Raw genomic sequence first — 27,702 nt, forward strand, 5'->3', positions numbered from 1 at the left:
GTATCAAAATAATTGCTGGATTTGCAGTGCAACTTCAAACAAATCTTGTGTACAACCAGCTGGGCTGCATTAAATGCTGTTTTGAAAAGCCCAATAATAGAAATATGAGGAGAGAAATGGATAAGGGTCAAATAATATAAGGGTCAGATAAGATGGTCAAATAATCTGATATTTTTTATCTGGGAAGTTTAGGATTAAAAATGGAGTTTAAATGCCTGTGGCATGTTCTGATGAAGTTCTAGAAACTTCTCCCGTGGAACTTGAGATTAATGATGATGTTTGAGCCTTTTGATTGGATAATTAATCTGTAACTCACTGCAGCAGCTGAGAGAGATGTGAGGAGATGCCTTTTGCAGGTAAAGGAGCTGTTTTTAAGTGAAGTTTTGGGTTTACAAGGCACCTTTGAAAGGGTTTTCTATCTTTCCATGCCTGGCTGGTGACAAACTCTGCTGTCCACGGCCAGAGCACTTTCTGTGACAGTGACACTGTGACTTGGCCATAAAACACTTCCTTCACCTCGTTCTGCCCCAGCACAGGCTTTGTGTGAGAGCAGAGCCTTGCCCTCTGCCTGGGCTTGGCTGAGGGAAGGACTGGAAACGTTTTGTTGTGATGTTTAAATGTTTAATTCTTCCAGCAACAATCCCTGCTGCCACTGGCACTTGTGGGATGAAGTCACAGAGGCAGCTGCTGCTCTGTCAGCCCCTGCACACATTAACCTCTTCATGCCTCCCTTGGGCTACAGATAAAGTAGATTTGATTCAGGTTTAGGAGATCTAGGTGAGAAAAATAAATATTTGTAAGAGAAGTTTTGATTTAGATGGCTCGGATGAGGAAAAAAAAATTACAGCAGTTTTGATAGAATCCTTGTAAATCTCCCTAATAAGCTGTAATAAATTTTTAATTTTAATTGCTTTTTGCAGTGTCCAGCTGCCTGCAGATAAAGCTGTATCTGAAGAGTAGAGTAGTGGCAGTGTCCACAGCACCCATGAATTCCAGTCCCAACCTCTTCCCTATCCAGTTTTGTAAGGGATTTCCCATTGAATTGGTGCTGTTCCATGTGAAATAATTATCCATACACAAACTGTGCTTATACTTTATTTAAAAATAGCCAGTAGTTAAAGGTTCCAGTCAATAAAATACCAAACTTTTAAATTACAATATTAAAGGCTTAATTGTAACAGTCCCCCTGGTATGAAATGGCACCTTGGTTACACCGAGGGAGGGGTGAGGTTACAAGGAGTTTTCACGTGTAGCTGGGGTTAAAAAAAAAAAAATTGAAATATTCTGAAGCCAGAGGAGGAAATGAAGCCTTAGAGAGGGGACACCACTGTCACCAACCCATCAGGGCTGGACCTGCTGTGCAGTGGATCCAAGCTGGGAAATGATGGCAGCACAATCCCCTTCTAGACTCGGGTACAGAGAATGGGTGAGCAAATTTCCTTCATGCTCTTTGTGTCTATCCAGGCCAAAAGCATTGAAAGGAGCAGCATTCCCCACTCACATGCAGGTGTGAACCCCCTGTGCTTCCAAAGCAGCAGCAGCAGGAAAAGGAGTGAAAGATGCTTGGTCCTGTCAGCAGGATCAGCTGGGAATTTCCCAAACAAGTTTTGCTTTTTAAGCTCTGTCCCACCTGCACTGCTCCAAGAAACGTGTGACACCTGCCTGAACCTCCTCCATCCTGGGAAAGTGACCCTTTACTGCCACCCTGATTGCAGGTCCTGGGCAGGAGCTCCTGGGGTGGCTTCACTGTGGGAGAGCTGCAGGGGCAGGGCTCAGGAGTCGATCCTTCCATAGGAAGAAAACACTGTGGGAAGAGAGGAGCTCAGTCAGCAGCACTGCAGGGGCTCAGTGACCCTCGGGGAACTGGAGCTTTGGGTTGTGTCACATCAGTGTCCCTTTATTGTCTCTGTGTTATACAGTGACAGAAATACTGCAACTAGACAGAGATTTGCTCACGTAAGTGTGATTTTTTTTTGGACAGCAGCAGTTCTTGCTCAGGTTGGCAGCAGCTTTCTCCAGGGAAAAGCCACATCTGTTCCACCCAACTTCTGAGCTTTGGCAGCCTGGTAATTCTGAGGCTGCACAACTGCTTGACTGGGGATCTGCCTTTTCCTGTTAGGGATTTTCCTGGCTGTTTCCCAGGACTGGGACTGGGATAGAACAGGCTCCACCCTTCCCAGTGAGTTTTTGGGGTACTTACTTCTCTCCCTCAGCCCCTGCCCGAAGCTGCGGTAGACGTGAACCAGAGCCCAGAACAGAACAGATTTTATTGTGACAGAAATGCAGGAGCCAGTGATGAAAGCAGCTTCCAGGGTGTAAGAATTGCCTTTGCCCCACTCCCTTATCACCTGCAGGAAAAAGGAGACATGAAACCATCACCACCTGCTGCCACAAAGCCTTGAAGCCACAACATGCAACCAAGCACTGAATTTCTGAGAGGAGCCACCCGGTGGGAACTGGGGGGAAAAAAGAAAAACCCAACTGGTCACTTTGAAACCATCCCAGTTTTCTGATTTCATGATGTACAGACAGTGTGGAGTCCTGCTGTGCTCTGCCAGCTCAAACTGGAATAATGGCAAGCTGCATTTGATAAATGGATCCCTGAGGCTGTGGGTGGCTGCAGCCCCTGGGTGCTCTCGGTGGGAAGGATGAGAGAAGCACTGGCCACTCTCAGCATTCCAGCCCTGCCCAGCAGGAAGAACCTGGCTTCCCTTTGCCCTCCTCACCTCCTTCCACACATCTTGTGGGAGGTGCTCACTGGTAAAGGTTTTATCAGCGTTACAGAGCCAAAAAACTGCCCCGAACTGGAGTTTGTTGGGCTTGCACTGCCTTGTTTTGGCTACAACAGGATCCACAGCTGTGGGTGCTGCCTAAGAGATTCTTTAAAACACAACAACTGAGCCCTGGACAAATACTCTGGCACCACTCGAGGCTTGCTGTGAAGGAGAGGAGGCATTTTTGAGGAGCTGTGTATCTTGAAAAAGAATTTGTTTCATCTTTCCCTCATCATTCTTTGCAGGGACTTCCATAGCCTCTCCCTCTGATCAGTTCAAGAGCAACTTGACTTCATCCCTATCCTGAAAAGTTGGTCCTGGAGAGGCAGGATGTGCTCTGCTCTCTTTAAATCCAGCTGCAGGAAAGGGTAAAGCAACACCTCTGAGCCCCGAGGAGGATGAGGGTGAGACCCCCCAGCCTTGCTCCCCTTACCGTGTAGAGCAGGTAGATGAGATAAACCACCTCAGGCACATTCTGAATCAGGAAAACCCACACCAGAGGTTTCAGCTCTTTTAAAATCTGCAAAATAAGATGAGATACAGCTTCTTTAAGTTGCTGTATATTCTAAAAAAGCTACATATAGTTGATTTTTCATAGCATTTCAAGTGTTGGCTGAGTTCTCAGTTTTAGCTTTGCTCTCCACTTCCTTTCTCCACCTGTGTTTTTAGCAGGAAATTCAGCCTCTGTTTTCCCCTGAGCTGGGTCAGGAGTGGTGATGACCTTTCTGAGCACACTCAGATTTCCTCTAGCAGCTGAATGTTTTCATAGGTGACAGTCTGAAAGCCCCCTGTGGCTTTTTCTCCACCTTTCTTTTTACTACAGGGAAGTGCAGTCACTGAGGACTGAAATGTGGGAGAAGCAAGAGGATTGAAGTGCCAGGAGAATTTAATTTCACAATTTACCCTGGGGCTTGAGAAAGAAGAAAGGGACTGCAGCAGCCCTGGGCTGGGAGGGCAGGTCTGAGCAAAGGAAGGAAAAGCAGCTGAGCCACTGGAGGTGAGAGCAGTGACTGTGCCAGTGTTAGGATTGGATTTGATGCATCTGATCAGCACCAGATTCCCCCCAAACACAAAACTGATGTGTTTTAAAAGCAGGAAAGCCATCAAAACACATAGGGAGCCGTATTTCAGCTGCCAGGAATCTGTGTGAATGACTAAAGCAAACAACTCAGGAGCCTAAACACACATCCACCCCCAAAAACCCCTAAACTCCTTCCTGGTAATAAAAAACTCACTTATCTGATGTACTTTGGCCCTGATTCTACAATCATTCTTGGAACAGAGGCTCAGGATTTCAGAGGAGGTCCAGTCTGACATAAAAAATGACGTTTCAAGTTTACAAATCTTTAGGTTAACCTGGAAACTGTCCCTGAGCTTTGAAGGAGATGCCCCAACAAAGGAGCCCTCATCTTTTTGGTGTGGTTTCCTAAGGATTTAAGGCCTGGAGGACTGCTCCCACTTCACCCAGCCTTGGCAGAGAGGCAGAAATATTGAAGACAGTGTGATCCTCCAGATTTCATGAAAGTGATCAAGGACTGAGAGTAAAACAACATCCCTGAGAATGGCCCAATGACAATGTGACTTCGTTTCACTCCGTGTGCTCAGTTCAGACACAGATTTAGACAAAACCTGGCTTCAACACTGTTGGTGCTCTGCTTTTCTCCATCCTGGCTCCCTTCCCTGAGCCTGAGGGGGGTGAGGATGGGCAGTGCCAGGGGCTGTGTGTCCCTGGTGTCCCCTGCAGCTGGACACTCACTGCAATGATGCCCACGGTGACCTTCAGGCAGCCCCAGACGACGCCCGTGGCTGAGATGATGTTGTGCAGCAGGGTGACCTCGTGCAGGCTGATCAGGAGGATGCACAGGCACAGCTGGGGGAGGCAAACATTGGATGAAATCATTCCTGGAGACCGTGCAGCCCCACCAAAAAAACATCTGCCACAAACTCCCTGCGACAGCAAGTTGGGCACGGGTCTAAAAGCTGAATTATTCCTCAAGAAGGACAGAGGTAATTCCCTGTATAACAGCAACCAGGGAGAGCAGATACAGCAAAGTAAAGCAGCAGTAAACAAGGATGAGGGGTGCTTACAGAAGTAACAGGTCTTGGGCTCACTTCCCCCATCTGTAATTTCATTTTCTGTCTCACTGCCCTGCTGGTCAAGTTCCCCTCTCCCACTCCAGAATCATTTCCTCAGTGCAGGAGACTGGAGGCTGAGATGGGCAGGAATAACTTTGCTTATTTCAGGAGGCTGTGGGTAAGGTGGAGCTCCTGGATGCAATTGTTTTTATGGATAAACTTCCCCAAAATAAGCTCCTTTTATGCAGGACAACAATGAAATACATTTTGATTCATTTTTATGGATTTTAGCTAAGCTATGACAAACACATTGAGCTACAACCATTATTAAGTTAATATAATAAAGGTAAGAGAGAGGATTGCTCTTGGAAAGGAATAATTCAACTCAGCCAGTCCATCAGGAAGAGGGAAAAAGGGAATCAGAGCTCTGTACCTGTGCCTGCAGATCAAAAGTGAGCATGGAAAAGCAGAGGTTGAGCATGAAGTACTGGGACTGGAGGCTCTCCAGGGCTCCCCCCACCCGGAATGCCATCATGGACTGGCTCTGGATGAGGATGAGGGCACAGATGACATCGAAGGAGCCCACCAGCAGGATCAGCACAAAACGGGCCTGGGGGAAGAGAAACACCATGGGACTGGCCACAGCAGGGGCAGGCTGGCACCTGGAACCCAGCTGGAAACACAGACAGGAGTAGCAAAATCTTCACAGAGACTGGTTCTGAGTTTCTGCTGGAACAAAACAACCTTTCCCACTGGGGGAAACACAGACAGGAGTAGCAAAATCTTCACAGAGACTGGTTCTGAGTTTCTGCTGGAACAAAACAACCTTTCCCACTGGGGGCAGGGGGTTATTCTCAATGCTGGACCCGTAAAGTTCCAAAAAACACAGGTTTGTGTCTCTTTGTATCCACTCTGCTGGAATTAACACTCAATTTTTCCTGCTTTAAGGATGGCTCAAGTGGCAAAACATCCTTCAGAGTTGATATGAAAATATTTATAACTAGAAATTATTCTGGCTCAGGAAGCAGAGTTACAGTAATCCAAGTTACAGTTAGAGCAGTAAAAAAAACAAAAAAAAAAACCCTAAAATTACTTTTCACATTTATACCAGGCTTTACTTTGAAGTTCTTGTTTAATATTTAAAATGATGACTTGGCTGTGCATCTTAAAAGTAACCTGCATTTCTTTGATGCCTTTTCCTTATTGGCCCAACCAACCCAGTCTAGGTAAAGTGTGTTTAACTGAATTGATAAATAAACTGAATTGGCAAAGCTGCTTTGCTCCCTCTCCCTTGCTTGGCTGCCACCTCTCCTGCTGAAGAGTCATTTGTGGATGACTTCACAGCTTTTTGAGAAATATGTGATAAAAAGAAAGCACTTCCTGGAAGCACAGCAAGTGGGAATTTAACTACAAACCTTAGTAAGGCCCAGAATATAACCCTTTAAAAAATTTTACTGCCATGAAATGCAAGCGAGATAACCTGGAGTGGCATCACTGCATCTTTGTGTTTCCTCCCGGGTTCCCATAAATCTGATAAAAACACATTTATGAGCACTGTGCTGCAGACTGGGGATTCCAGGTTAGATTTATGTGACTTCAGGCCAGACATTTCACACAGGGAAATCTAAAGCAGGGTAGGTGAAGTGAAGGATGCATTTTGCAGTAATTTTGTGTAATTCTTTGATATTTCTGTTATTTTTGGGTGCTGCCATAAGGAAACTCAGAGATCAGCTCAGAGAAGATTTGCAGTTGTGGGCTGTGCACATTTTGTTGTGCAGTAATTCAGCCTGATTCTCTGTTATCAGTACCATGAATACGTAAGGAACCCAAAAAGACAAAAATAAATACAAAAAAATGCAAACTGAAAATTTTGTATTTAAAATACAAACATTTAAATACAAAAACATAAAAATAAATACAAAAATACATTAACATAAATAACTTTTATATGTTATAAATAATATGTAATAATAAATATAGAGGTAAATAAATAAAATAAATACTAAAGAATTATATATCACAAAAGTAAATAAAAATCATATAAATATCATATTAAAATATCATATATCAATATATAAAACAATATATAACATATATATTGTTATATAAAATAAATAGAATGTATAAGATATTGTATAACATGAAATAAATATAATATTTATCATATATTATATTTATATATGATATATATTATATATATCATATATAAATATACATAATATATATAAATATATAATATATATATTATATAATATAAATATATAATATATATAATATATATTTAAATATGATAAATGTGATGAGTATCATATACAAAACAGTATATATAGTATATAGAATAGGATATACCATATAATAATAGAATATATAACAATATATACTATATATAATATAGCATATAATATATAATTTATATATTATATATATTGTTTTTATATAATATATAGTATTTTAAATATAATCTAATATAGTATAGTATAATATATTATTATATGTTATAATAATATATAATGTATAATATAATTCAATATAGTACAATATAATATAGTATAGTATAGTATAATATAGTATAGTATAGTATAATATAATATAATATAATATAATATAATAATTACTATATAATAATTGATCACATATATATGTGATCAATTATTATTATATAGTAATTATTTATATATAAATATAGAAATATATTATATTTATATAGTAATTCTTTATAGAAATATAAATATATATATAAAAAATTAAAAGTACAATCTGTGTGACCACAGACTCTTGCCTTCCCAGTGCTGCCTTTTCAAACCCAAGCTGTGGGGGGAAGGAAAAGCTGCTGGAGAGCAGAGACTGACCAGGAGTTTTGGCTTCTGCTCCGCAGGGAGCAGGCTGAAGTTGATGATGGAGCGCAGCATCACGAGCAGGATGGAGAGCACGAACACGGAGAGCTCCTGGCGGTTCTCCTGCAGGATGCCCCTGCTCACATAATACACACAGAACACTGGGGGCGAGAGGGAATGTCAGTGCCAGCTCACACAGGGGCAAAACTCCCAATTTTCCAGCCCAAGTGGAAGGGTCAAAGCGTCCCTGAGGTTCCTCGGTCTTTGTTCTTACCAAGGAGCTTGAATCAGGTAATTAAAACACTCCCTGCTGTGTTTAGCACACAAGAAATTAAGTAATTAGATTTTTTAATTGCTTGTGAAGTACCACTGTGAAAATGGCAGTGTATGTGGCAAACACACTCTCTCTCTCTCTCTCAGGATTTTCCACTTATTGTAAACACAGGCGAACCTTGGGGGGAGAAATGCTGATGTGTGACTCCAGCTCAGAGGCTGAATGATTTCTTTATTATAACTATGCTATAACCCATTAATATACTATTTAAAGGAGATACTAAAACTACAAACCTGCTTTTCTAACTCCCATCTCTAACTCCCTCACAACTCGTGCCCCTCTCTGAGAGTGCAGCCACAGGTGGGTTGGATTGGATTGGATTGGATTGGATTGGATTGGATTGGGTTGGATTGGATTGGGTTGGATTGGATTGGGTTGGGTTGGATTGGGTTGGGTTGGGTTGGGTTGGATTGGGTTGGGTTGGGTTGGGTTGGATTGGATTGGGTTGGATTGGATTGGGTTGGGTTGGATTGGATTGGGTTGGGTTGGATTGGGTTGGGTTGGATTGGGTTGGATTGGGTTGGGTTGGATTGGATTGGATTGGATTGGATTGGATTGGATTGGGTTGGGTTGGATTGGGTTGGGTTGGGTTGGATTGGGTTGGATTGGCCACCAGCCCCAAACAATCCTCACCAGAATCCAACCAAGCAATCACCCCAGATAAACAATTCTCCAAACACATTCCACATGGGAAAAACAAGGAGCAGAAATAGAAATTGTTTTCTCTTTCTTCCCTCTGTGCTCCTCTATGAAAAAATCCTGAGAGAGAGAGAATGTGCTTGCCACAGTGTATTGTCCAAACTCCTATGAATACCACACTGAACATTGTGTCCAGTTGTTTATTTGAATTAAATGAAACAGCACCATTTTTATTAAAGAAATGAAACCAAATCATCTTCCCAGAGTAATTCAGTTTATTACTCACACACCCCCTCCACAGTGCTGCCTGTGGTCTGGCCACTGCTCAGGGTTTGTGTGTGGAACTGAACGTGGACTGGATTCAGTTTTTTAAGTGGGGAAATTTTGAAACAACCCACCCTGCAAACTATAATCCAAAAAAGAACTGGGTCAGGACAGGTCTGAGTTTTATTTTTATAAAACACATCAAGCCCCCAGACATCTGTCACTGGGAATTTTATGCTTTTTTGGTAAAACTTAAATAAGGCAAAGGTTTTGTTCTTTCACAGGACGCTGCTGCAAATACTGGTTAATTCTTACAGCAGCCAAAATAGGAACAAATTTCTCTTTCCAAAGCACTGCTTCCTTAATTCCACACATCAGCTCATCCACGTTTGCTGTGCTGGGACATAGGGACAGCGTTGTACAAATTTTCCAATTAAATAGTAACTCCAGTCTCTAAACAAACCTTCAGTGAATGAACTTCCTTTTTCACTGCCCTTAACAGGGACTGAGAAAATGGAAAATGAGTGGCCAATTACAAAGTGAATCATGTGATCTTCTGGACATGACCTCAGGAAGGCCCCAAAGGCTTAAGATGGTATTTCCTTGTTCTGCAAATTCAGCTGCTAAATCCACAGAATCTCTACAAATGTGAAAATAAACTCTTTTTTTGGTCGTCAAGGTTTTTGCAGAGATGGCATATGCACATGAGATTTCCTGAAATCCTCGAGTTTATTATTTTCATGTTAATTTCTGTTTAATACAAATAAACCCATAAAGCTTCTGCTGAAGCTCTGATTGGAAAAATACCCAAGGAAGGAAGCTTGGACTGTGGACACCTGAATTCTCAGCATATTATGGCTCAGACATTAAAATAGGAACTGGTGAATTTTTCTGGAATAGCTGAACGTCCAGTATCTCTTACATAAGAAACCTGAGTTGCTGCTTAATCACAGCATCATTATTATTATTGTTATTTTCATTATTTACTCCATCCAAACTGGGTTTCTTACCAACTCCAACCAACTGAATGAAGGAAATGGTGAAATCCTCCTCAGTCTGGCGCACCAGCGTCTCGATGGTCAGCCCTATGACGCTCAGCAGGGACAAAATAGTGACACAGAAGTAGATCTTCACAGGGAACGAGAGCTCTGAACATGGCTTTATCTGCAAAGGGAGAAAAGTCTTTAACACATCATGCAGAATAAACTCGTTGCTGTTCCTAAAAATCACGTTGAGGCGAGTGGGGTAAAGGAGACAGTGCAGGGAAAAGAGAAACTCCGCGATTGGGCTGAAACTGCTGAGGAAGGGAGAAGTGTAACTTTATTTCATAATTAATCTCAGCCTAGATTGTCCTGGTTTATACCCACAGCCTGCCTTTGTGCCTCACAAGGCCATGGTGTTATAACCCAAGGCATTAACACTGCCCACACACCTGTCAGAGCGTGGAAATAACATTTTCCTACACTTTCCGTTTTGGAAAACTGTAAAGACAGCGTCAGCGTTCTCAGGAAGGCAAAGTCCTTCTCTTACTGAAATACCTCAGGTGGAGCAACATCCTCACAGGAACTTAACACTTGGCTTGTTCAGCTGGAGGAGACTGAGGGGGACCCCAGGGGCTGCAGGGACAGCTCTGATCTCTGCTCTGGGACAGGGACACAGCCTGGAGCTGGGCCAGGGGGGTGCAGGTTGGATTTTGGGAAAGGTTCATCCCCCAGAGGGTGCTGGGCACTGCTCAGGCTCCCCAGGAATGGGCACAGAGGCTGCCAGAGCTCCAGGAGCTGTCCCAGGGTGGGATTTTGGGGTGTGTGAGCAGGGCCAGGAGCTGATCAAAGATCCCAAGGGTCCCAGGAGCTGTCAGGGGTGCCCAGGGTGGGATTTTGGAGTGTGTGAGCTGATCAATGATCCTGTGGGTCCCAGGAGCTGTCAGGGGTGCCCAGGGTGGGATTTTGGGGTGTGTGAGCAGGGTCAGGAGCTGATCAATGATCCTGAGGGTCCCAGGAGCTCCAGGAGCTGTCCCAGGGTGGGATTTTGGGGTGTCTGTGCAGGGCCAGGAGCTGATCAATGATCCTGAGGGTCCCAGGAGCTGTCAGGGGTGCCCAGAGTGGGATTTTGGGGTGTGTGAGCAGGGTCAGGAGCTGATCAGTGATCCTGAGGGTCCCTCCCAGCTCAGGACATTCCACGGTGCTGCCAGCAGAGCGGTGCCAAGCCTCGGCGAGCGGACACCGCGTCTCCCTGCTCCACCTGACTTCGCACGCGGATTTGAGCCACGTTTTTCCAGCCCCACCCCACCCCCCGGGGGCAGAGAAACGCGGAGGACACCGGCAAGCCGCCCGCAGCAGCAGAGATGTACTCACGGGGCCGCAGGGCGTGGGGATGAGCTGCCGGTGCCGCGGGGTGAGGTTGGGCACGTTCGGCCCCGCCGCAGCCGCGGCGCCGCTGTGGGAGAGAGAGCGGGGCCGTCAGGGGCCGTACCACCCCCACAGCGGGGGGGAACCGCCCGCCACCCCCCCATCCCCAGCACGGGCGCCTCCGGGGGAGCGCGGGGAGGCGCCCCCGCGCCGCGCGTGGTGCGGCCCGGCCGCTGTGGGAGAGAGAGCGGGGCCGTCAGGGGCCGTACCACCCCCACAGCGGGGGGGAACCGCCCGCCACCCCCCCATCCCCAGCACGGGTGCCTCCGGGGGAGCGCGGGGAGGCGCCCCCGCGCCGCGCGTGGTGCGGCCCGGCCCGGCCGTACCTGCCGTCCATGGCGGCGGCCGCGCCTCGCCTCCCGCCCCGGCCGCGGGCCCTACATGGCTGCTGAGGGGTCCCGGCGGCGCTTCCGGGGCCGGCCCGCTCCGCGTCACTTCCCCGGCACGGGCGGGAAGCGCAGCCTGGGCTCCTCCCGGGCGGCGGGGCCGCCGCGCTCCCGCCCCTCCGCCCCGGGGGTCCCCTCAGCGCTGGGCAGCCCGCCCGGCTCGATGGAGGGGCGGCCGGCAGCGAAGCGCTCTGCGCGGTTCTACCCGGCTGTGCGTGCCCCGTAACCCCCTTCTGCTTTGCTGGGTTTCCTCGTGGTTTTGGTAAAATGGCCTCCCCGCCGCCGCGGGGACAAAGGGGCGAGCCCGGCGCTCGGCTCCGCGGTGCCCGGCCAGCCCCGGGGCCCGGCGGGGCGGGCGGTGCGCGGCCGGAGCCGCCTCTGCAGCGCGGGGCTCCGGGCACGGCAGGGCATGGGCGGCCGGAGCCCGGGGCGGCCGGAGCCCGGGGCGGCCGGAGCCCGGGGCGGCCGGAGCCCGGGGCGGCCGGAGCCCGGGGCTGCCGCAGCCGTGGGAGCGCCGGGGCTGCGGCGGCAGCGAGCGGGGAGCGCAGGTGCTGGCCGGGATGCGCTGAGGGCTCCGGGGATGGATCGAGGGAGGGAAAGAGGGGTGGGAGCGGCGGGCGTGCCGCAGAGGAGGATCCGAGCCGGGCCTGGGCAGGGGGTGGCGGTGCTGGAAGCCCCTGGGCCCGGAGGCTGGCTCGGAAGGGCTGCGGCGCTCCCGGCAGGGCTCCGAACCCCGCTCCGGTGCGGGCGATGCTCCGGGAGCTGCGGGCAGCGGGACACGGCCGGGAATGGGAATGGAGTGCGGTTGGGAATGCGCAGGGAAGGCTGTGGCTGTGGGTGAGCAGGAACGCAGCTGGACTGCCACAAAGTGCTAAGCTGTTTCAGCCTTCCAGCGTCTGCTGCTGTTGTATTTGTAGTGCCTTGGATGCTCTCGTTGCCATTGGCGAAGCGGTGTTAATGAGCGAGGCTTGCTCAGGGTGCGGAATTTTGTGCATTTGCTGCGTTGGGAGCAATGTTCGAGTGGCCTTTTGCATAAGACATAAAGGGTCATGGACACAAACCTTTGGTTTTTTCACATCATGTCAGCCTTAGCTTCTCCAACCCTTGCAACATATTTGAGCTTTAGTTTCTGTTTGTGGAAAGCCGACTTTCTGAAGTTCCTCGTGGATATTTTTTCCACCGTAATTGCTACTAGGAGTGTAGTCAAGGGTTGGAGAAGGGAGAAGGAGTGTGAGAGGCACTCACGCTTGCCGGTTCTTTTGAGCTGGAAGATTGAGTCTTTGTGAGTGATCCAAGAGAAACAACTGCCAACCACTGCCACGTTTTCATCTGTTGGTAAACATCAGCTGCTGGTTGGCCTTGAGGGAGGGAGACTGAATTAGTTCCAGATGGAGAACTCTTTCAGCCCATTTAGACTTTCCACTTGATTAAAGCCAGCAGGTCAGTAATTTAGGGGAGTAATTTTGTCGTTATTTGCTGTTCTGCTTCCTGGCGTGTGTGGAATCAGTGATACCAAATCTGATATCAAATCTGATATCACAGCGCTGCTGAGGGTGGGGCTTTGGTTGTGCTTAATTGGTCTTGCTTTTAGTTGTATAAACAGAAAAGCTGTTGGAAAAGCTGTGATAATTAACTATTTTGGATGTACTGGGGTATTTTTTAATGACCTGGAAAAGGAGAAGGAGTCAAGAATCGATTTTTCTGAACAAATTCTCTTGGAGAACGTGTATCTTTTTTCAAAGTTTTCTGTTAAACTGGGTTACCACGAGTTTGTGGTTTAATGTGGTGGTGTCAGAGGGTCCCATACCTCAGTGTGCAGCTGGCATGAATTCCTGAAAAAGTGGGAAGAGATAAGGGCACAGGGATGGAAATCTTCAGTGCATGGCTGTAGTAACTGGAGAATGTGAGGAATGGAAAATTTCACTGGGAAACAGCTGCTGTGTAGGATACTGAGACTGACACCAGATATTTAACTCCTCAGTACCTCTGTGTGATTTATTTGATATGCTACATTGGACATTTTAAAAGGATTAAAAATAAAATCTTAAAGAAAATAGAGTGAACTGCTCAAAAAATCAGGGCAGGTGCAGTAGCTCTTGTTAGAACTCTTGTGTTTCTCTTTCTTTCACAGGGTGGTTTTCTTGTTTCCTCTGCTCTGCCACTGTAACTTGCCACATTTTGTGTAATTTGTAAAAGAAAAAAGCTCTGGTTGCGAACCATTTAATGCCTTTTGCTGCCAAGTCTGTTAAAAAGGCTTTAAGAATTAGTTGCAAGTGCTAATATTGAATTGCAAGGTATAGCAAAATGAGGAAGGCTGCATTGTTCCCATGTTATTAAACAGCCACTCTGGAAAGCTCTTGGACATATTTCTCTACTTTTTTCACCTGGATACATTTACCAGGGTAGCTCTGGGATTACTGGGAGTTACAGCCCTTGATCATTGTGTTCTTTGACTTAGGTTGATAACAGGTTAATTAGTATAAAGGGCAGAGGTTCCTGCTTGGGTTTGGGAAGATTTTTCTGGGGAGTGTTTAAAGACAGACTGAGATCAAAGACACGGCAGAATCTGGAAGAGGAGTTAGTTATAATTGGAAAGGCTGTGTTGAGGTGCTCCAGAGGGAAAAGGACATAAAAACACAAAGTCTGGTGGGTGGGTGGGTGTTATTTTAGAAGAAAAAACCTCCCTAAGATGAGTTCTTGTTGCTTAATCTTGGCATGAAGACATCAGAAGTTCAAAATCCAGCCTGAGGGATTACAGAAGTCTTTATCTTTCATAAAGTGCAGGTGAAATGTGTTATCTTTGCTGCACTAGGAATATAAAATGTCACACATGTTTTTTTTCCTTTTTTCCCCCTTTTAGGCAGGAAACATGGAGCAGCCCACATGAAGGAGCGTGTGGAGTTTATATTCCTGCAAGATGTTCCTTGGAGGACCAAGGCCAGTTTTCCAGGCCCCTGGGAGATGAAGCATTGACCACATGACATTTTTATTTCAACAAGTGCTGTGTCAGTGCTGCTTTGTGTGAAGGACAAAGATTTATTTCTTCGCCTCGCCATGTCGGCCGTGACGAGTGCCCTGACCCCAGAGGCCCCGAGCCCTCCCCAGCTGGAGGAGAAGCCAAAGGGAAAATCCCTGTTCCAGCTGGGCTCACTCTTTGCTAACAGGAGTGAGAAATTTGTGATTGCTCGCAGTGACAGCTTGCCAGAGGAGAATGTCCTGAAAATCACAATCACAGAGACCACGGTCATCGAGTCCGACCTGGGCATCTGGAATTCCCACGCCCTCATCTACCTCACTTTGTGGTTTTTCTTCAGCTTTTGCACTCTGTTCCTTAACAAATACATTCTGTCCTTGCTGGAGGGAGAGCCCAGCATGCTTGGTACCCTGCTTTTTCCTGAATTCCAGGGGGAAATTGATTTATTTAATGGAACAGCAGCCCCAAAAGCTGCCAGAACTCCCAGAGCATTTGGATAATGCTGCCAGGCACAGGGTGGGGTTGTTGGGGTGTCTGTGCAGGGATAAGAGTTGGGCTGGATGATCCCTTCCAGCTCAGGATATTCCATGATCCTAGGATTGACAATCCCAGATCTTCCCATATAAAGCTGAGGGAGAGGATGGTTCAATTGAAGTGAAAATGCTTGGCTTGGAAGGTGTGGGGGAGGGATCTTGGGGCTGGGAACTTGGGATTTAAAGTGGTTTTTGACACTGTCCTTTCCTCCACCTGCTGAAAGATGAAATTTTCTTCGTAGAGGGAAAAAAAAAAAAGTAATTTTTTAGTTTTCTGTGCTGGAGGATTTAACAAAAAGTCAAATTTTGAGTTGATTCTCTCCAGAGCTGTGCAGTGCAAGAGTTGCCTTTGGTGATCTCTGTTATCCAATGGCCATTTTAGTTCTTTTTTTTTCTTCTTAAGGGGCAAACAAAGGGCACTTTATCTGTGAACCAGCTTTATAAAGATTTGGTTTATTGTGCTGCCTTGCTTAGATGTAGAAGCAAAGGGCTTTTGTGACAATATATAAAATACACACTTTTATATTTATAAAATATACTTTTTCTATTTTATAAAATACATAAAAAAACACCACGCTGATGTTCGTGCCAGAGATTTTTCTCCTGAAAATCGATTTGTTGTGTTCCAGCTTGTGATCTGACTTCATTTCCCCTCTGGGATCCTCCTTTAGGTGCTGTTCAGATGCTTTCCACCACCTTCATTGGCTGCATCAAGATGTTTGTCCCGTGCTGTCTGTACCAGCACAAAACCCGCATCTCCTACCCCCCCAACTTCATCATGATCATGCTCTTTGTTGGATTGATGAGGTAAGTGGGAAATGTTTCCTGCTAATGTTTGTGCTTTTCCAAACCAAACTTCTGTTCTCATGTCTCTCTGCCTTTTTATTCTTGATGAGGTGTTTGGAGTATTCACCTTCCTTCACCCCCCACCAAAAGCTATCCCAGGATAATCTTGTTTTTATTCCTTTTCCCAGATGTTTAATTTTTTGGCCTTCCCATCGCATTTACATTTTTTCAGAGCTCATTGCTCATTCCATTTACTTTCTTCCTGCTCTCTTTTGAGGCTGATGTTTGTTTATTGCATTAATGTTTATCAGCCTTTTGCCTCAAAAGTCATCCAGGCTATTAAAATTTATCTTTTGATAAATAAATATTTGCTGGGTGCTGGGGTTGTATTAGTTTTGTGGTCGAGGAGGGAATAAAAATGCCTGGTTTTGTTTCCTCTACCCTGCAAAACTGATAAAGAAAATCAAACAAGTGATAAATTCAATTAATTTCAGAGTTTAAACTGTGGTAATTGTGTAGCATATCTAATTTACACTAAAGATGGATAACTGCAGATAAAGTTTCCTTGGTGAATTTCTGATTCTCAGAAGATTTTTTACTTTTCTAACGGAGCCTGTTGAAAACTTTGGCTTAAAAAATGGTCACTTGAAGGTTGGAGTGTGTTAAAAAGTAAATTTGTTTTCTGGAAATCCACTCTGCAGCCAAAGACATTCCACAGTTGCCCAAGGGTGCCTTTATTTGCTTTAAATAAATAATGTTTAAGCCACAGCTAAAAGAAAGATCTGACCTTGCAGGTGCAGGAGAAACCACAGTGCAATTCCTTTTATGCTGAGTGTCCAAGAGTAGCTCTTGAAGGATTATTTTAATTTCTTCTGCTGCACTAATTAATTCCTTCCTTTTTAAAAATTAATTTCTTGTGATTTTCTTCTGCTGCAGATTTGCAACAGTGGTCCTGGGCCTGGTCAGCCTGAAGAATGTGGCAGTTTCATTTGCAGAAACTGTGAAAAGCTCTGCTCCTATTTTCACTGTCATCATGTCCCGGATGATTTTGGGGGAATACACTGGTGAGTCCTGAAATGAGATTTAATTATTCTCTTTTTTTATTGGCTGTGGTCACAAAAATATAATAAATGCAGCTGGAAGAATCAGTCTGAACCCAACGAGTTTGTAGAATTAAAAGGGTTTGGTGGAAGGGGATTGTTGTTATTTTTCTGTCAAGAAATTATTGTGGCTTTAAAAATCTGAAGTTCGGGGCGGTCCTTTTTTCTTGCTGTTCAGAATTTCAAATTCTCTCCAATAAAACAATAAAACAATAAGTGAGGTTGGCCCTTTTGCTCTGCAGGGTTGCTGGTGAATCTCTCCCTGATCCCTGTGATGGGAGGGCTGGCTCTGTGCACAGCCACGGAAATCAGCTTCAACATCCTGGGCTTCTCTGCAGCTCTGTCCACCAACATCATGGACTGGTGAGCACCAGGGCGTTCATCTCTTCTAACTTGGTCTTACTCAGAGACAAACATCACACCCTTGATGGCTCAGCTACCCCAGGTGGCATAAAAGCAGCAGGGTGGCTCCTGTGACAGTGCTGGAAACAGAAAAGTTTGAATAAAAGGCAAAATAAAAAAGCTCTTTACAAAGAAAAACCAAGCCAGGGCAAGAGGTTCCTGCTCCTGCTAAAACACTTCACAAAAGTGATTTATTTCTTTTGTTCTCTGTCGGGCACGAAATGAGTACACAGGAGCTTGGTAAGTTCAGAGGAGAAAAAGAAACTGATTTTATTTTAACAATATATAGAATTCTAAAAGTGACAGTGGATTGGAGGGTGAAATTGCCACCTCTCCAAGCACACTGGTGAAACCAACATCCATCAATTCTCTCTTTTCACAAATAAGAATATAAAACAATCATTGTTCACATGAACAGCGCGTGAGAACTGCAGTAGAAATATGGAAACGTTATCAGAAGGCTGAAGAAGTTTGATGAGAGCTTTAAAACTTTCAAAAGAACTAGAAAAGAAAACACTTTGAAAAAGCAGGGCAACAGTTCTCTTCTTTCTCTCGGGAGTTGCTCAGGTGGGACTTTCTGGCTCCTGCCCAGTTGGGTGTCCTTGAGTTTGAGGTGAAGTCCCCAAGGTCCTGTGAGGTGTCTTTTACCCAAATTGAGGAGAGAAACTCCTGGGCTTTTGTCCTTTTTTTAAAGGGTGACTTGGTGACTCCATCAACAGGGGGCAGATCCTACACCAGGGCAGCTCTGGGGTGGGAAAAACAATTAATTTCATTAGGAGATGACAGAAAATCGTTTGCCATTGTTCATTCTCTACAGCGCGTTGGAATGCTGCTGAAAATTGCTGCATTGAAAATGCATTTTTAAGAAATTATTCACTTTCTCGTATCTAACAGCATTTATTGAGATGAAAAAATGAAACTTCATGAGACCAAACTCCTTTCTGGGCTTGCTGAAAATTTTTATCCACCTGAGGATTGATGAGTTGATCGATTTGTACTAATTATAATACAGCTAAATGGTGGGCTTTAATTTTTTTAATGAAAAAAAACCTAAAATTTTAAATTTTTCAGAATTTTTCTTACATTTAAAAATAACTAAATTTTTTTGTTATTTTTTTTTAATTTACATTTTAAAAAAATTAAATTAAAAAAATATTAATTTTTTTTTCTTAATTATTTTTTTTTCCTTTTTCTTCTTCTAGCTTGCAAAACGTCTTTTCCAAAAAACTTCTCAGTGGAGATAAATACAGATTTTCGTAAGTACTCAAAATATTTCAGGTTTGGTTCTATTAGGGCTGCATAAAGAAATTAAATATTTATCATTATGTTGCACCAAGGTGTAAATGTGATCACCTGTAGCATTTTATCAGGGTAGGAAAACTCATCATCAGCTACAACTCCCAGAAATAAATATTTTAAAATAGAAATATAAATAAAATAGAAATATTTATAAAAATGTCTGTATATTTATATGATTTTGTGATCTATATAATTATATGTATTTATAAAATAGTTATTTAATAGTTATAGATTTATGTTAAGAATTATTTAATAGAAATCTTTTATTGATATAGAAATATTTTATAAACATATAATACATTGAAATGATAAGATTTTATAAATTTGAATATGGAAAATATTTATAATAATAAAAAATAATAATAAAAATAATAAAAATAATAATGAAATAATAAAAAATCATAATAAAATCATATTTTCCCAGCAATCAGCCCTTACTGTGCAATCAGGAACCATCCTTAACACTGTTGGCTGTGCAGAAAACAACTTTTTATCTCTGAAACTTCAACCAAGTTTTGTGCTAAAAACCACCTTTAATAATATATTATTAAAAAATAAAAAGCTATTAAAAAATAAAAAGATAAAAAGCTACTTTTGTTTTTTTTTGTGCCTTTCAGCTTCAATCCCTGAGAGCAAACCTCTGTCTTTGCTTTGAAAAATGAAGTTTTAAATCATTTTAATGTTTTTTTTCTCCTTGTAGAGCTCCAGAGCTTCAGTTCTACACAAGTGCTGCTGCTGTGGTTATGCTTATTCCAGCCTGGATATTTTTCATGGTAATTTGAAGTCATTATTTTAATGAATTTAGGAAATTTTTTTAATTAATTTAGTTTTTTTTTTGGTAATTGTGAGCAGAATGTGCAACAAAGCTTAATCTCAAAATTTACCTTTTAGCCTTCCCATTAAAAAAAAATATTTTTATTTGAAAAATGAATTTTTGATTTAAAAAAAAAGAAAAAATCAGCCTGAAATACAATTTATCCAAAGTTTGCAAGAGATTGGGGCAATAAAAAAATAGAAAATTTTAAAAGAAATCATTTAATTGAGCCACGAATTAATCCAAAAAGCCTGAATTTATCTCAGGATTTTTGAGCTCAAATCATGATTTTGTCTCAGTGCATTTGAGTTTTGAGAGCAAGACTTGAAACAAAATCTGGAATATTCGTTGACTTTTTGTTGCTGTTCATGTGGTGTACAGGAATATTAACTCTGACAGCAAATTTTTGTGGAGAAAAATTACAGGATCTAAATGTCCTGTTTGTTTTAGGTTTTGTTTTTAGGGCTAAAATTTAAACATAAAACTCTCTCTGCTTCTAACAGTTGGGTGGAAAATCACTTTTAGATTTTTCTCATGCACTAAACCCTTAAATTCAATTTTTTAAATTTTAATTTTAGGATGTGCAAATCTTTTTGGAGAAAAAATTATTGGATTTAAATGTCTTGTATGTTTTAGGTTTTGTTGAGCTAAAATTTAAATTTATAACTCTCTCCTTCTAACAGTTGGGTGGAAAATCACATTTAGATCTTTCTCATGAACTAAACCCTTAAAATCAATTTTTTTTTATTTTAGGATGTGCAAATATTTTTGAGAAAAATTACAGGATCTAAAATGTTTTGTGTGTTTTATGTTTTATTGGGCTAAAATTTAAATGTAAAACTCTCTCTGCTTATAACAATGGGGTAGAAAATCACTTTTAGATCTTTCTCATGCACTAAACCCTTAAATTCAATTTTTTTTATTTTAGGATGTGCAAATATTTTTGAAAAAAATTGATTTAAATGTCTTGTATGTTTTAGGTTCTGTTGAGCTAAAATTTAAATTTATAACTCTCTGCTTCTAAGAATTGGGTGGAAAATCACTTTTAGATCTTTCTCATGAACTAAACTATTAAAATCAATTTTTTTTTATTTTAGGATGTGCAAATCTTTTTGGAAAAAAAAAATGGATTTAAATGTCTTGTATGTTTTAGGTTTTGTTGAGCTAAAATTTAAATTTACAACTCTCTGCTTCTAAGAATTGGGTGGAAAATCACTTTTAGATCTTTCTCATGAACCTAAACCCTTAAATTCAATTTTTTTTTTTGTTTTTTTGGTAATTTAGGACGTGCCTGTGATTGGGAGAAGTGGCAGGAGCTTCAGCTACAACCAGGACATTGTGATTCTCCTGCTGACGGACGGGCTCCTGTTCCACCTGCAGAGCGTCACCGCCTATGCCCTGATGGGGAAGATTTCCCCTGTCACTTTCAGGTAAAACTGGCAGGAGCCTTCTTTTGAACATTATTTTATTTTCTGTGATCAGGAACACTGGTTTTTATTTTTTCATCAGGAAACATTATTTTCTATTTTATTTTTGTCTAAAACATTTTTTTCTTTTTTTTTTGTCTAAAACATTATTTTTTTTTGTCTAAAGCATTATTTTTTAATTTTTTTGTCTAAAACATTCTTTTCTATTTTTTTTTTCTAAAACATAATTTTCTTTTTTTTTTCTCTAAAACATTATTTTCTATTTTTTTTTGTCTAAAACATTATTTTCTATTTTTTTTGTCTAAAACATTATTTTCTATTTTTTTTGTCTAAAACATTATCTTCTATTTTTATTATGTCTAAAACATTATTTTCTATTTTTTTTATGTCTAAAACATTTTCTATTTTTTTTTGTCAAAAACATTATTTTCTATTTTTTTTATGTCTAAAACATTTTCTATTTCTAAAACATTATTTTCTTTTTTTTTGTCTAAAACATTATTTTCTTTTTTTTTTTTTGTCAAAACATTTTTTATACTCTCTCATCAGGAACATTATTTATAATTTTTTTGTCAGAAATACCATTTTATAATTTTTTGGTCAAGAACCCATTTTTCTTTTTTTTTTTTTTTTGTCAGGAACACTATTTTCTATTTTTTTGACAGGAACACATTTTTATCCTCTTTCATCAGGAACAATATTTTATATTCCTTTTCATAAACACCATTTTATAAACTTTTGATCAAGAACCAAAAAGTTGGTGTTTTTTTCTTGTCAGGAACATTATTTTTAATTTATTTTCATCTGGAACATTATTCTCTTTTGTCAGGAACACTATTTTATATTCCTTTTCAAGAACACTATTTTTTTTTGTCAGAAACACCATTTTATATTTTTTTTGGTCAAGATCACTGTCTTGTATTTTTTTGTCAGGAACATGATTTTCTATTTTTTTGTCACAAACATTTATTTTCTATTTTTTTTTGTCAGGAACATTTATTTTCTATTTTTTTTGTCAGGAACATTTATTTTCTATTTTTTTTTTGTCAGGAACATTTATTTTCTATTTTTTTGTCACAAACATTTATTTTTTTATTTTTTTGTCAGGAACATTATTTTCTATTTTTTGTCACAAACATTTATTTTCTATTTTTTTTGTCACAAACATTTATTTTCTATTTTTTTGTCACAAACATTTATTTTTTTATTTTTTTGTCAGGAACATTTATTTTCTATTTTTTTGCCACAAACATTATTTTCTATTCTTTTTTTACCTGCTCAATATTTGTGCTTGAGAACCAGGCAGCAAAGGTAGCGTGCAAAGAAAAAAATCACAGCATGGATGGGGCTGGAAGTGGAATTAAAAAAAAAAAAAGAAAACTAAAAATATTGAGCAAAGAAATGAATGAGTTAAATCATAAGATGGTTGGGGGTGGAAGTTGAATTTGTGTTGGTGTTTTCTTTAAAAAAAAAAGGAAAACTAAAGATATTTTTCAAAGAAATTAATGAGGTGAATCATAGGATGGATGGGGTTGGAAGTGGAATTTCAGGTGGTCTTAAAAAAAAAGAAAAAAACCAAACTAAAGGTGTTGTGCAAAGAAATTAATGAGGTAAATCATAGGATGGATGGGGTTGGAAGTGGAATCTGAGCTGGTGTTTAAAGAAAAAGAAAACGAAAGATATTTTGCAAAGAAATTCATGAGGTAAATCACGGGATGGCTGGGGCTGGAAGTGGAATCTGAGGTGGTGTTAAAAAAAAAAAAGGAAAATTAAGGTATTGTGCAAGGAAATTAATGAGGTAAATCATAGGATGGATGGGGTTGGAAGTGGAATTTCAGGTGGTGTTTAAAAAACCAGGAAAAACTAAAGATATTGTGCAAAGAGATGAATGAGGGAAATCATAGGATGGCTGGGGCTGGAAGTAGAATCTGTGTTGGTGTTTAAAAAAAAAACCAAGAAAACTAAAGGTGTTGTGCAAAGAAATTAATGAGGTAAATCACAGGATGGATGGGGCTGAAAGGGGAATTTCAGGAGGTGTTTAGGAAAAAAGGAACACTAAAGGTATTTTGCAAAGAAATTAATGAGGTAAATCACAGGGTGGCTGGGGCTGGAAGTGGAATCTGAGGCGGTGTTTAAAAAAAAAGGAAAATTAAGATATTGTGCAAGGAAATTAATGAGGTAAATCACAGGATGGCTGGGGCTGGAAGTGGAATCTGAGGCTTAAGAAAAGCAGGAAAAACTAAAGATATTGTGCAAAGGGATGAATGAGGGAAATCACAGGATGGTTGGGGTCGGAAGTGGAATCTGGTGTTGGTGTTTTAGAAAAGAAAAAACTAAAGGTATTTGCAAAGAAATTAATGAAGTAAATCACGGGATGGCTGGGGCTGGAAGTGGAATCTGAGGTGGTGTTAAAAAAAGGGGAAAACTAAATGTGTTTTGCAAAGAGATGAATGAGGTAAATCACAGAATAGTTGGGGCTGGAAGTGGAATCTGAGGTTTAAAAAAAAACAGGAAAAACTAAAGATATTGTGCAAAGGGATGAATGAGGGAAAGCACAGGATGGTTGGGGTCAGAAGTGGAATCTGAGGTGGTGTTTAGAGGCAAGGCTGACATTAAAGTCTGGCTGTGGGATGTGGCAGAGCTGCTGTCCCCTCAGGTCCCCCGTGTCCCCTCAGGTCCCCCGTGTCCCCTCAGGTCCCCTGTGTCCCCTCACGTCCCCCATGTCCCCCTCAGGTCCCCTGTGTCCCCTCACGTCCCCCATGTCCCCCTCAGGTCCCCTGTGTCCCCTCACGTCCCCCATGTCCCCCTCAGGTCACCTGTGTCCCCTCACGTCCCCCGTGTCCCCTCATGTCCCCTCATGTCCCTTCACGTTCCCTCACATCCCCTCAGGTCCCCTGTGTCCCCTCAGGTCCCCCGTGTCCCCTCACGTCCCCCGTGTCCCCTCAGGTCCCCCGTGTCCCCTCACGTCCCCCGTGTCCCCTCAGGTCCCCCACGTCCCCTCAGGTCCCCCACGTCCCCTCAGGTCCCCAGTGTCCCCTCAGGTCCCCAGTGTCCCCTCAGGTCCCCCACGTCCCCTCACGTCCCCCGTGTCCCCTCAGGTCCCCCGTGTCCCCTCACGTCCCCCATGTCCCCTCAGGTCCCCCACGTCCCCTCAGGTCCCCCATGTCCCCTCAGGTCCCCCATGTCCCCTCAGGTCCCCAGTGTCCCCTCAGGTCCCCAGTGTCCCCTCAGGTCCCCAGTGTCCCCTCAGGTCCCCCACGTCCCCTCAGGTCCCCCGTGTCCCCTCAGGTCCCCCGTGTCCCCTCACGTCCCCCGTGTCCCCTCACGTCCCCCGTGTCCCCTCAGGTCCCCCATGTCCCCTCAGGTCCCCAGTGTCCCCTCAGGTCCCCCACGTCCCCTCAGGTCCCCCACGTCCCCTCAGGTCCCCCATGTCCCCTCAGGTCCCCCATGTCCCCTCAGGTCCCCAGTGTCCCCTCAGGTCCCCAGTGTCCCCTCAGGTCCCCCGTGTCCCCTCACGTCCCCCGTGTCCCCTCATGTCCCTTCACCTTCCCTCACATCCCCTCAGGTCCCCAGTGTCCCCTCAGGTCCCCCATGTCCCCTCAGGTCCCCAGTGTCCCCTCAGGTCCCCCGTGTCCCCTCAGGTCCCCCGTGTCCCCTCAGGTCCCCCGTGTCCCCTCAGGTCCCCCATGTCCCCTCAGGTCCCTGGCGTCCCCTCACGTCCCCCGTGTCCCCCTGCTGTCCCCGCAGCGTTGCCAGCACTGTCAAACACGCCCTGTCCATCTGGCTCAGCATCATCGTGTTTGGGAACAAGATCACCAGCCTGTCAGCCGTGGGCACGGTCCTGGTCACCGTGGGGGTCCTGCTCTACAACAAGGCCAAGCAGCACCAGCAGGAGACCCTGCACAGCCTGGCCATGGCCCCACAGCCCCCAGGGCCCTCTGAGGACACCGAGCCCCTGATCCCCAAGGATTTGGAACCCTATGATTAATGGGGCCCTGCAGCCTCCCGGCCGAGTGCGGCCCCAAGGAGATCCTCCTGGATGGGGTTGTATGAGTTCCACAAACCCTCCTGGATGGGGTTGTTCCTCTGAGTTCCTGAAATCATCCTTGATGGGGTTGTTCCTCTGAGTCCCTCAAACCCTCCTGGATGGGGTTGTATGAGTTCCTCAAACCCTCCTGGATGGGGTTGTTCCTCTGGTTCCTCTCAGTTCCTAAAATCTTCCTGGATGTGGTTGTTCCTCTGAGTTCCTAAAATCTTCCTGGATGTGATTGTTCCTCCGAGTTCCTCAAACCCTCCTGGATGTGATTGTTCCTCTGAGTTCCTCAAACCCTCCTGGATGTGATTGTTCCTCTGAGTTCTTCAAACCCTCCTGGATGTGATGGTTCCTCTGAGTTCCTCAAACCCTCCTGGATGTGATTGTTCCTCCGAGTTCCTCAAACCCTCCTGGATGTGATTGTTCCTCCGAGTTCCTCAAACCCTCCTGGATGTGATTGTTCCTTCGAGTTCCTCAAACCCTCCTGGATGTGATTGTTCCTCTGAGTTCCTCAAACCCTCCTGGATGTGATTGTTCCTCTGAGTTCCTCAAACCCTCCTGGATGTGGTTGTTCCTCTGAGTTCCTGGCAGGTCTTGCCCAGGATTTGAAGCTGGAAGGAGCTGGGAAGGATCCAGGAAAGCCTTGGCAATCTGGTGCCCCAAAGAGAGGACCTGGAGCGTGGTGAACGTGGGCTTTATTGTCTCTCCTTGACTCCAAATCACATCCAAGCCTGTGCTGGTGGAAGAACTTCGGTGTCCTGTGGGAGAGCAATTCCTGTCTCCCTCCAAATCCAAACAATGTGAAAATGGGGCCCCAGCACTGAATTCTGCTGGCAGAGAGTTGGAATTGGTGCCTCCTGGAAGTTTCTGCTTGTTGCTCTGCATTTCCTGCATCCTCCCTCATTCCTGTGTGCTGGAGAGATGGAACAGGTCCAAGGAGGGGATTGTCCCACCCTGACCTCACCTCAAGCACTTGGGGGCTTTTTGGGCCCCCAAAACCTGCCAGAGCTCCAGGAGCATTTGGACAGCACAAGGAGGGATTTTGGGGTGGATTTCGGTTTCTGTACAGGGCAGGAGTTGGACTGGATGGTCCTTGTGGGTCCCCTCCCACTCAGGATATTCCATAATTCTAAGAGGGATTGGAATTCCCACCCTTCTCTCCCAAAAAAAAAAAAAACAACAACAAAAAAAACAACTTTATAGGTTTGCTTGAAGCAAGCTATGGGAAATGAGCTGTGGTGAGCACCTGCTGCTGGCTACAAATCCAGGATTTGTAGTGGTTTAAAATGTAAAAATTGAATGTGGAAATATTGCATTCTGATCATTTATTGGCAAAACTGAAATGCAAATATTCACACACGTAGCCTGTGTAAATGGAGTGTTGAATTCAATACTTGTAGTTGCTTAGAGGTAAAAAAAAAAAAAACTCTGAAAGTTGTGGTGACAAAGGAAGCAGGATCTCTGCATTTCTGTGAAAAACCATTTTGTTGTTTTAATTTCATTTTATTATGCATGAGGAAAGAATTTGATGGGGTTTTTTATATTCTTTCTAAGAGTGCAGCAAAAGGCTGCCTTTTAGAATCTCAGGGTTATGAGTCTGACCTGTGTGTAAAATACCTAATTTCTGATGATATAAAGAAATCTCAGAGGCATCTGTGACAGATGGGAGGAATATTAACCATAAACTGAGGCAAATCTTTATTTCTGCTGCTTTTAAATTTCCTTTTTTTTTAAAGGAAATTTGTTTTTGTGGTAGATCAAAGATTAAAAGTTAACTTCCCTTTTCAAAATTCTGAAGAACAGTCGGTTTCGACAAAAAATAAAGCACAAAAAACATTCACATGGACTTTTTGGGAACAAAACTTGAGTTGAAAGGAGTGGGTTTTAATAACTGCCACTCTTCTTCTGGAAGGTTGGAGCATGGATATATACTGGTCTTTAAGAAAAAAAATAATGGTTAACAGGAAATTACAAGTGGAATTCTGTACAATTACATTTCCACACCTCAGTGATTACCTGGGGCAGATTCCCCAAAGATCTGAGGGAGAAAAATGCCAATTATTTCATCCTTGTGTATGTGATCCGTCTGTGGTATTTTGTTTTCTTTTGTACTCCTGTCACTTTTATAAAAGCTGTGGACCGTGGAGCTCTGTGGGTTTTTTTTTTTTTTTTAATTTGTTTTCTGCTAAATACATTGAGATTTTTGAAAGTATAACTAAAAAAAAAAAAACAAAAGAAGTGTGGTGTGTGTCATATTTCTGCTTTAGGTGACAGAAATCCCAGCTCTCACATAAACCCCATCATTTTAAAATCCAGCAGGTTTTTGTTTTTCTGTGACCTTGGGAGGATTTGGGAATGGGATTTTAACCCCTTTTTTCTTTGCCATCTTTTTTCTTTTTCTTTCCTTCAATTAAACAAACCAAAAACCTTTTTGTTCTCCAATCAGACCAATAAATCTTCTTTTCTCTTGAGTAAACAAGGAGGTTTTTGCTCTTTGTTATGAATTCCCAAGGGTGTCCCACCCCAGCTCTTCCTGTGACAGAAAAATCGAATTTTTGGGAACATTTTAGAGTTTCTGTCCTTGCATTTCTGGTGGCCACACGCAGGTACCCATGACGA

General features: G+C 43.1%; 2 protein-coding genes across 4 annotated transcripts; one reads left to right on the forward strand and one right to left on the reverse strand.

The window, feature by feature from the left end:
- Positions 1 to 1,079: 1,079 nt before the first annotated feature.
- On the reverse strand, positions 1,080 to 11,739 carry LOC128798835 (uncharacterized). Its single transcript, XM_053962718.1, has 9 exons — positions 11,656 to 11,739; positions 11,276 to 11,357; positions 9,932 to 10,085; positions 7,700 to 7,845; positions 5,284 to 5,460; positions 4,531 to 4,644; positions 3,208 to 3,294; positions 2,201 to 2,348; positions 1,080 to 1,804 (listed from the first exon to the last, which is right to left on the reverse strand). The coding sequence occupies exons 1-9, from the start codon at positions 11,664 to 11,666 to the stop codon at positions 1,773 to 1,775; spliced, it is 951 nt and encodes a 316-aa protein (XP_053818693.1). The 5' UTR covers positions 11,667 to 11,739; the 3' UTR covers positions 1,080 to 1,772.
- A 2-nt stretch (positions 11,740 to 11,741) lies between these two features.
- Positions 11,742 to 27,318, forward strand: SLC35E2B (solute carrier family 35 member E2B). Of its 3 annotated transcripts, none has more exons than XM_053962711.1 (9): positions 11,742 to 11,926; positions 14,576 to 15,094; positions 15,894 to 16,029; positions 16,945 to 17,072; positions 17,351 to 17,471; positions 18,713 to 18,766; positions 19,510 to 19,582; positions 20,908 to 21,053; positions 24,798 to 27,318. In XM_053962711.1, the coding sequence occupies exons 2-9, from the start codon at positions 14,770 to 14,772 to the stop codon at positions 25,036 to 25,038; spliced, it is 1,224 nt and encodes a 407-aa protein (XP_053818686.1). In that variant the 5' UTR covers positions 11,742 to 11,926; positions 14,576 to 14,769; the 3' UTR covers positions 25,039 to 27,318. The 3 variants fall into 3 exon arrangements, with proteins under 3 accessions (XP_053818686.1, XP_053818687.1, XP_053818688.1); XM_053962712.1 differs by having other exon boundaries at positions 11,920 to 11,977; XM_053962713.1 differs by lacking the exon at positions 11,742 to 11,926 and adding an exon at positions 13,107 to 13,155.
- The last annotated feature ends 384 nt before the right edge of the window (positions 27,319 to 27,702 follow it).

Source organism: Vidua chalybeata, chromosome 22, assembly GCF_026979565.1.
Source record: "Vidua chalybeata isolate OUT-0048 chromosome 22, bVidCha1 merged haplotype, whole genome shotgun sequence".
In the NCBI taxonomy this organism is placed as follows: domain Eukaryota; kingdom Metazoa; phylum Chordata; class Aves; order Passeriformes; family Viduidae; genus Vidua; species Vidua chalybeata.

Coding starts and splice junctions, on each gene's coding strand:
- LOC128798835 (XM_053962718.1), bottom strand. Junction 10,086..11,275: donor TCCCCACGCCCTGCGGCCCC/GTGAGTACATCT, acceptor CTCCCTTTGCAG/ATAAAGCCATGTTCAGAGCT. Junction 2,349..3,207: donor TCATCTACCTGCTCTACACG/GTAAGGGGAGCA, acceptor TTTTTCCTGCAG/GTGATAAGGGAGTGGGGCAA.
- SLC35E2B (XM_053962711.1), top strand. CDS start 14,770: ATGTCGGCCGTGACGAGTGCCCTGACCCCAGAGGCCCCGAGCCCTCCC. Junction 19,583..20,907: donor CAGCCTGGATATTTTTCATG/GTAATTTGAAGT, acceptor TTGGTAATTTAG/GACGTGCCTGTGATTGGGAG. Junction 21,054..24,797: donor ATTTCCCCTGTCACTTTCAG/GTAAAACTGGCA, acceptor CTGTCCCCGCAG/CGTTGCCAGCACTGTCAAAC.